The sequence below is a fragment of the Oncorhynchus keta genome, unplaced genomic scaffold, assembly GCF_023373465.1.
Source record: "Oncorhynchus keta strain PuntledgeMale-10-30-2019 unplaced genomic scaffold, Oket_V2 Un_scaffold_18122_pilon_pilon, whole genome shotgun sequence".
Lineage (NCBI taxonomy): Eukaryota > Metazoa > Chordata > Actinopteri > Salmoniformes > Salmonidae > Oncorhynchus > Oncorhynchus keta.
Genome location: NW_026290835.1, coordinates 1 through 9,570, shown reverse-complemented (window position 1 = coordinate 9,570; position 9,570 = coordinate 1). Strand labels below are relative to the sequence as shown.

Here is a 9,570-nt window from a genome sequence, read left to right as displayed (position 1 = left end):
TGAACTACCAGTAGTTGTTAGTATGCATGTGAGCTACTCGTAGTTGTTAGTATGCATGTGAGCTACTCAATAGTTGTTAGTATGCATGTGAGCTACTAGTAGTCGTTAGTATGCATGTGAGCTACTAGTTGTTAGTAGTAGTTGTTAGTATGCATGTGAACTACCAATAGTTGTTAGTATGCATGTGAACTAGTTGTTAGTATGCATGTGAACTACCAATAGTTGTTAGTATGCATGTGAACTACCAGTAGTTGTTAGTATGCATGTGAGCTACTAGTAGTTGTTAGTATGCATGTGAGCTACTAGTAGTTGTTAGTATGCATGTGAACTACCAGTAGTTGTTAGTATGCATGTGAGCTACTCGTAGTTGTTAGTATGCATGTGAACTACCAGTAGTTGTTAGTATGCATGTGAGCTACTCGTAGTTGTTAGTATGCATGTGAGCTACTAGTAGTTGTTAGTATGCATGTAAGCTACTAGTAGTTGTTAGTATGCATGTGATCTACCAGTAGTTGTTAGTATGCATGTGAACTACCAATAGTTGTTAGTATGCATGTGAGCTACCAGTAGTTGTTAGTATGCATGTGAACTACCAATAGTTGTTAGTATGCATGTGAGCTACTAGTAGTTGTTAGTATGCATGTAAGCTACTAGTAGTTGTTAGTATGCATGTGAGCTACCAGTAGTTGTTAGTATGCATGTGAGCTACTAGTAGTTGATAGTATGCATGTGAACTACCCGTAGTTGTTAGTATCTATGTGAACTACCAGTAGTTGTTAGTATGCATGTGAACTACCAATAGTTGTTAGTATGCATGTGAGCTACCAATAGTTGTTAGTATGCATGTGAACTACCAATAGTTGTTAGTATGCATGTGAGCTACTAGTAGTTGTTAGTATGCATGTAAGCTACCAGTAGTTGTTAGTATGCATGTGAGCTACTAGTAGTTGTTAGTATGCATGTGAGCTACTAGTAGTTGTTAGTATGCATGTGAGCTACTAGTAGTTGTTAGTATGCATGTGAGCTACCAGTAGTTGTTAGTATGCATGTGAACTACCAATAGTTGTTAGTATGCATGTGAGCTACCAATAGTTGTTAGTATGCATGTGAACTACCAATAGTTGTTAGTATGCATGTGAACTACCAATAGTTGTTAGTATGCATGTGAGCTACCAATAGTTGTTAGTATGCATGTGAGCTACCAATAGTTGTTAGTATGCATGTGAACTACCAATAGTTGTTAGTATGCATGTGAACTACCAATAGTTGTTAGTATGCATGTGAGCTACCAATAGTTGTTAGTATGCATGTGAACTACCAATAGTTGTTAGTATGCATGTGAACTACCAATAGTTGTTAGTATGCATGTGAGCTACCAATAGTTGTTAGTATGCATGTGAACTACCAATAGTTGTTAGTATGCATGTGAACTACCCGTAGTTGTTAGTATGCATGTGAACTACCAATAGTTGTTAGTATGCATGTGAGCTACCCGTAGTTGTTAGTATGCATGTGAACTACCCGTAGTTGTTAGTATGCATGTGAGCTACTAGTAGTTGTTAGTATGCATGTGAGCTACTAGTAGTTGTTAGTATGCATGTGAGCTACCAATAGTTGTTAGTATGCATGTGAACTACCAATAGTTGTTAGTATGCATGTGAACTACCCGTAGTTGTTAGTATGCATGTGAACTACCCGTAGTTGTTAGTATGCATGTGAGCTACCCGTAGTTGTTAGTATGCATGTGAACTACCCGTAGTTGTTAGTATGCATGTGAACTACCCGTAGTTGTTAGTATGCATGTGAACTACCAATAGTTGTTAGTATGCATGTGAACTACCCATAGTTGTTAGTATGCATGTGAGCTACTAGTAGTTGTTAGTATGCATGTGAACTACCAATAGTTGTTAGTATGCATGTGAACTACCAATAGTTGTTAGTGTGAATGTGAACTACCAATAGTTGTTAGTATGCATGTGAACTACCAATAGTTGTTAGTATGCATGTGAACTACCAATAGTTGTTAGTATGAATGTGAACTACCAATAGTTGTTAGTATGCATGTGAGCTACCAATTGTTGTTAGTATGCATGTGAACTACCAATAGTTGTTAGTATGCATGTGAACTACCAATAGTTGTTAGTATGCATGTGAGCTACCAATAGTTGTTAGTATGCATGTGAGCTACCAATAGTTGTTAGTATGCATGTGAACTACCAATAGTTGTTAGTATGCATGTGAACTACCAATAGTTGTTAGTATGCATGTGAGCTACCAATAGTTGTTAGTATGCATGTGAACTACCAATAGTTGTTAGTATGCATGTGAACTACCAATAGTTGTTAGTATGCATGTGAGCTACTAGTAGTTGTTAGTATGCATGTGAGCTACTAGTAGTTGTTAGTATGCATGTGAACTACCCGTAGTTGTTAGTATGCATTCGAGCTACCCGTAGTTGTTAGTATGCATGTGAGCTACTAGTAGTTGTTAGTATGCATGTGAGCTACTAGTAGTTGTTAGTATGCATGTGAACTACCCGTAGTTGTTAGTATGCATTCGAGCTACCCGTAGTTGTTAGTATGCATGTGAGCTACCAATAGTTGTTAGTATGCATGTGAACTACCAATAGTTGTTAGTATGCATGTGAACTACCCGTAGTTGTTAGTATGCATGTGAACTACCCGTAGTTGTTAGTATGCATGTGAGCTACCCGTAGTTGTTAGTATGCATGTGAACTACCCGTAGTTGTTAGTATGCATGTGAACTACCCGTAGTTGTTAGTATGCATGTGAACTACCCGTAGTTGTTAGTATGCATGTGAACTACCCATAGTTGTTAGTATGCATGTGAGCTACTAGTAGTTGTTAGTATGCATGTGAACTACCAATAGTTGTTAGTATGCATGTGAACTACCAATAGTTGTTAGTGTGAATGTGAACTACCAATAGTTGTTAGTATGCATGTGAACTACCAATAGTTGTTAGTATGCATGTGAACTACCAATAGTTGTTAGTGTGAATGTGAACTACCAATAGTTGTTAGTATGCATGTGAACTACCAATAGTTGTTAGTATGCATGTGAACTACCAATAGTTGTTAGTATGCATGTGAACTACCAATAGTTGTTAGTATGCATGTGAACTACCAATAGTTGTTAGTATGCATATGAACTAACTGTAGTTGGTAGTATGCATGTGAGCTACTAGTAGTTGGTAGTATGCATGTGAACTACCAATAGTTGTTAGTATGCATGTGAACTACCAGTAGTTGTTAGTATGCATGTGAGCTACTAGTAGTTGTTAGTATGCCTGTGAACTACCAATAGTTGTTAGTATGCATGTGAACTACCAGTAGTTGTTAGTATGCATGTGAGCTACTAGTAGTTGTTAGTATGCATGTGAGCTACTAGTAGTTGTTAGTATGCATGTGAACTACCAGTAGTTGTTAGTATGCATGTGAGCTACTAGTAGTTGTTAGTATGCATGTGAACTACCAATAGTTGTTTGTATGCATGTGAACTACCAATAGTTGTTAGTGTGCATGTGAACTACCAATAGTTGTTAGTATGCATGTGAACTACCAATAGTTGTTAGTATGCATGTGAACTAACTGTAGTTGTTAGTATGCATGTGAACTACCAATAGTTGTTTGTAAGCATGTGCACTACCCGTAGTTGTTAGTATGCATGTGCCCTTATGTTGCTGGGTGCCGAGCTTTGACTTATGAATCAGAACACATTTATCTACTCCCCTTGGCTCCCCTCTCTACTCTGACGCACGCACACACGCGCACACACACACACACACACACACACACACACACACACACACACACACACACACACACACACACACACACACACACACACACACACACACACACACACACACACACACACACACACACACACACACACACACACACACATGGGCTGCTCAAAAAATGTGACCTATCCAGGACGCAGCTGTCACTTCAAGGCTGTGGGCACTTGCCCGTCACCTACCAGCAGCCTCGACCACGGGGAGCGAGGGAACGAGAGGGAGCAAGGGAAAGAGAGGGAGCGAGGGAGAGAGAGGGAAAGAGGGAGAGAGAGGGAAAGAGGGAAAGAGAGGGAGCAAGGGAGAGACAGGGAGCGAGGGAGAGAGAGGGAAAGAGGGAAAGAGAGGGAGCAAGGGAGAGACAGGGAGCAACGGAGAGAGAGGGAGGGAGAGAGAGGGAGCGAGGGAGAGAGAGGGAAAGAGGGAAAGAGAGGGAGCGAGGGAGAGACAGGGAGTGAGGGAGAGAGAGGGTGCAAGGGAGAGAGAGGGAGCGAGGGAGAGACAGGGAGCGAGGGAGAGGGAGGGAGCAAGGGACAGAGAGGGAGCGAGGGAGAGAGAGGGGGCGAGGGAGAGAGAGGGAGCGAGGGAGAGACAGGGAGCGAGAGAGAGAGAGGAAAGAGAGGGAGCAAGGGAAAGAGAGGTCGCAAGGGAAAGAGACGTCGCAAGGGAGAGAGAGGTCGCAAGGGAGAGTGAGGGAGAGAGAGGGAGCGAGGGAGAGAGAGGGAGCTTAACTCCTGACAAGAAAAAAAGAGTGTGGGTGCACTAGAGCCACTCTCATTGAGTCTAAGTAGAGCCAGTTTGGATAGTGGTGACATTAGAGCCTCCATAGGTCAGATCTCTCTCTCTCCACTCTTCAGTGGGGTGTAAAGCAGAGCCCCAGACCCCCTTCAAAGGGCCGTAGCGATGGCGGCTAAGTCTAGATGATCCAGGTGGACTTACACCAGGGGCTCCAGTGGACAGGAGGGCACGCAGAGAGAGGACACTTTAATTTGTTCCAGATGAAATATTTGGCTTCTCAGATCTTATTACCTTAACTGGATTTTGCGAGGATGTGAAAAAAATGGATTGCATATTTTTCTGGGAAGTGACGAGGTAAGTTCATTTTCAGGGGTTCATAATTGGGTTAAAGGCATGTTGCCCCTTCACTGGCATGATATTTATTGAGGGATTTGGGGTAACTTTATGATGATAAGTTAATTGGTTACCTTCTGTGTTTTATTTGCGTCTCCATAAGTGGACTTCATCGTTGCAGCTGCATGTTCATTTCGTTTGTGGCAGTAACTTACTGTATATCTATGTAACCACAGACTCCAGATCAAATTGGAATGCTGAGAGGTACCTCTGACCAACCAAGGAATAGAAGTACCAATGGATGATTTCATAAGGATTGTTCCATACACTCAGTAACTGCAACCCATATCTACAAGGCTGTCACTTGTTGAACATGAAGTGTTCAGAACTATGAGCACCAACCCAAAGAAAATGGCGGAAGGCGGCACACACCTCAGTCCTGGTATCCCCTCCAAACGGGTCAAAGTTTCCCAGGACCACGTAGTTCCGGACACAGGGGACCCAGGTCGAACCCCGCCGGTGTTCCTGCGCAAGCTCCGCAAGGCTGCAGTGGGGACAGGGTGTGATATCCGTCTCAGGGTGTCTGTGGGGGGTCAGCCTGCCCCCTCTCTGTTTTGGTACCGTAACAATGATCTCCTGGCCCCGCCTGGGGAGAAGGATGTTGGGGGTCTGTGGATCAGGGATTGCAAGGCCAGTGATGCTGGGCTCTATACCTGCGTGGCCAGCAACTGCCTGGGGGAGGCTCAGAGCAGCGCCCTGCTTGCCGTTATGGACCTGGGAGAAGGTAACGTTGGGGAAACATTGGGACAACATTATGATTCATCTGTGTTTGCTGAGTATTGAAACATGGGGACAACCCTCACAAAACATTGTGTAAGTCTATAAGGGAAGCATGCAGGGGAACATCTGTTATCCATCTACTTTTTAAAAGGTGCTCGGTAAGCAAAGGACCAATCTTTACAAAAGCCAACAACAATGTACCCAACAGGTTTGCAGGTGGTATATTGATTTAATTCCATCTCGAATAGCTGTCCATTCCACTCTAGAAAACTCTTTCAAAAGTACTTCAACCCTGCTCCTTCAAAACGACTTCTACTGTAGAAGCCGTCAGCTAGCAACACTTGTCTTGAGAGGGGTGAGGTTAAATTTGGCTCCTCAGTCTAAATTGAGACGTCGAGGTTTAGGGTGGGGCTGGTTTGACCCCCCCATGTCATCTGTCGCTGTGATCTTTTAGCAGTTGAACCCTTCACCTTCTGACCCTCTGGTTGGATGATTGTTGTTTTGCAGTTTGGAGCAAACTGAAGTGATATGGCGGCCATTTTGTCCAGGGTGTAACTGAGAGATGGAGAGAGAGAGAGATTATTCCATTTGAATGTCACGCCCTGGTCGAAGTATTTTGTGTTTATCTTCAGTTATTTGGTCAGGCCAGGGTGTGACATGGGTTTTTGTATGTGGTGTGTATGTATTGGGATTGTAGCTTAGTGGGGTGTTCTAGGTAAGTCTATGGCTGTCTGAAGTGGTTCTCAATCAGAGGCAGGTGTTTATCGTTGTCTCTGATTGGGAACCATATTTAGGCAGCCATATTCTTTGTGTGTTTCGTGGGTGATTGTCCTTAGTGTCTTGATGTCCTTGTTCTGTGTGTATGTGCACCAGTATTAGGCTGTTTCGGTTTTCGTTACGTTTATTGTTTTGTAGTGTTTGTATTTAGATTCGTGTTACGTTTGTTTATTAAACATGGATCGCAATCTACACACTGCATTTTGGTCCGACTCTCCTTCACACCTAGAAAACCGTTACAGAATCACCCACCACAAACGGACCAAGCAGCGTGTCAACAGGCAGGAGCAGCCCAAAGAGGAGATGCGTAAGAAGGAATTCTGGACATGGGAGGAAATCCTCGACGAGAGAGGACCCTGGGCTAAACCAGGGGAGTGTAGCCGCCCAAAGGTGCAGCAGGAGAAGAGGCAACACGAGCAGCCCAAAGAGGAGTACAGTATGGACTATACTTCTTGGGAGGAGATAGACAGGTGGACGGTCGACCCAGGGAGAGAGGAGAATGAGGTTGGCGAAGCAAGCATGGCGGCGCGGACGGAAGCCCGAGAGTCAGCCCCAAAAATGTATTGGGGGGGGGGGGGCTCACAGGGAGTAGGGCTACGCCAGGTAGGAGACCTGCGCAAACTCCCTGTGCTTACCGGGGGGCTAGAGAGACCGGGCAGGCACCGTGTTATGCAGTGGTGCGCACGGTGTCCCCAGTGCGGTGCATAGCCCGGTGCGGTATATTCCAGCTCCTCGTATCGGCCGGGCTAGAGTGGGCATCGAGCCAGGTAAGGTTGGGCAGGCTCGCTGCTCAAGAGCTCCAGTGCACCTGCACGGTCCGGTCTATTCAGTACCACCTCCACACCCCAGCCCTCCGGTGGCAGCTCCCCGCACCAGGCTTCCTGTGCGTGTCCTCGGTCCAGTACCACCAGTACCAGCACCACGCATCAGTCCTACAGTGCGCCTCGCCTCTCCAGCGCTGTCGGAGCCTTTCTCCTCTCCTGCACTGCCGGAGTCTCCCGCCTGTTCAGCGCAGCCAGAGCCTTCCTCCTCTACAGCGCTGCCGGTGTCTCCCGCCTGTTCAGCGCAGCTAGAGCCTTTCTCCTCTCCTGCGCTGCCAGAGTCTCCTGCCTGTTCAGCGCAGCCAGAGCTGCCAGCCTGCATGGAGCAGCCAGAGCTGTCAGTCTGCATGGAGCAGCCAGAGATGTCAGTCTGCATGAAGCAGCCAGAGCTGTCAGTCTGCATGAAGCAGCCAGAGCTGTCAGTCTGCATGGAGCAGCCAGAGCTGTCAGTCTGCATGAAGCAGCCAGAGCTGTCAGTCTGCATGGAGCAGCCAGAGCTGTCAGTCTGCAAGGAGCTGTCAATCTGCAAGGAGCTGTCAATCTGCAAGGAGCTGCCAGTCTGCAAGGAGCTGCCAGTCTGCAAGGAGCTGCCAGTCTGCAAGGAGCTGTCAGTCTGCAAGGAGCTGCCAGTCTGCAAGGAGCTGTCAGTCTGCACGGAGCTGTCAGTCTTCAAGGATTTACCAGTCTGCAAGGAGCTGCCAGTCTGCAAGGAGCTGCCAGTCTGCACGGAGCTGTCAGTCTGCACGGAGCTGTCAGTCTGCAAGGATTTACCAGTCTGCAAGGAGCTGCCAGTCTGCAAGGAGCTGCCAGTCTGCACGGAGCTGTCAGTCTGCACGGAGCCGCCAGAGCTGCCAGTCTGTAAGAAGCCGCCAGAGCTGTCAGCCTACATGGAGCAGCCAGAGCCGCCAGTCAGCGTGGAGCAGCCAGAGCCGCCAGTCAGCATGGAGCAGCCAGATCCGTCATCCGGATCCGCCAGTCTGCCAGGATCTGCCAGTCAGCCAGACTCTTCCAGATCCGCCAGTCAGCCAGTCAGATCCGCCAGACTCTTCCAGATCCGCCAGTCAGCCAGACTCTTCCAGATCTGCCAGTCAACCAGAATCTTCCAGATCCGCCAGTCAACCAGACTCTTCCAGATCCGCCAGTCAGCCAGGATCTGCCAGTCAGCCGGGATCTGCCAGTCAGCCAGGATCTGCCGAAACCACTAGCCAGCCAGGATCTGGTAGATCCATCAACCTGCCTGAGCTTCCTCTCACTCTTGAGCTTCCTTTCACTCCTGAGCTTCCTTTCACTCCTGAGCTTCCTTTCACTCCTGAGCTTCCTTTCACTCCTGAGCTTCTCCTCAGTCCCGAGCTTCCCCTCAGCCCCGAGCTTCCCCTCAGTCCCGAGCTTCCCCTCAGTCCCGAGTTGCCTCAGTCCCGAGCTGCCCCTCAGTCCCGATCTGCTCCTCAGTCCAATGGGGTTCTGGGTGAGGACTACTAGGCCATGGTCGGCGGCGAGGGTGGACTATCCAAGGACGCGAGGAGGAGGGACTAAGACAGTGTTTGAGTGGAGTACACGTCCCGCGCCGGAGCCACCACCATGGACAGACGCCCACCCGGACCCTCCCTACTGTTTTTATTTATTTTTTATTTTTATTTTTACCTTTATTTAACTAGGCAAGTCAGTTAAGAACAAATTCTTATTTTCAATGACGACCTAGGAACAGTAGGTTAACTGCCTGTTCAGGGGCAGAACGACAGATTTGTACCTTGTCAGCTCAGGGGTTTGAACTTGCAACCTTCCGGTTACTAGTCCAACACTCTAACCACTAGGCTACCCTGCCACCCTGAGGTGCGTTCGGGAGTCCGCACCTTAGGGGGGGGGTTCTATCACGCCCTGGTCGAAGTATTTTGTGTTTATCTTCAGTTATTTGGTCAGGCTAGGGTGTAACATGGGTTTTTGTATGTGGTGTGTATGTATTGGGATTGTAGCTTAGTGGGGTGTTCTAGGAGAGTCTATGGCTGTCTGAAGTGGTTCTCAATCAGAGGCAGGTGTTTATCGTTGTCTCTGATTGGGAACCATATTTAGGCAGCCATATTCTTTGTGTGTTTCGTGGGTGATTGTCCTTAGTGTCTTGATGTCCTTGTTCTGTGTGTATGTGCACCAGTATTAGGCTGTGTCAGTGTTCGTTACGTTTATTGTTTTGTAGTGTTTGTATTTAGATTCGTGTTACGTTTGTTTATTAAACATGGATCGCAATCTACACGCTGCATTTTGGTCCGACTCTCCTTCACACCTAGAAAACCGTTACATTGAATGACTGT

The 9,570-nt window shown here is 46.9% G+C and overlaps 1 protein-coding gene across 1 annotated transcript; it reads left to right on the top strand.

Moving 5' to 3' along the window:
* Window positions 1-4,332: 4,332 nt before the first annotated feature.
* LOC127927865 (striated muscle preferentially expressed protein kinase-like) lies at window positions 4,333-6,645 on the top strand. The gene is made up of 2 exons (XM_052514635.1): window positions 4,333-4,910; window positions 5,126-6,645. Exon 2 carries the CDS (start codon window positions 5,280-5,282, stop codon window positions 5,730-5,732), a length of 453 nt encoding a protein of 150 aa, XP_052370595.1. The 5' UTR covers window positions 4,333-4,910; window positions 5,126-5,279; the 3' UTR covers window positions 5,733-6,645.
* The last annotated feature ends 2,925 nt before the right edge of the window (window positions 6,646-9,570 follow it).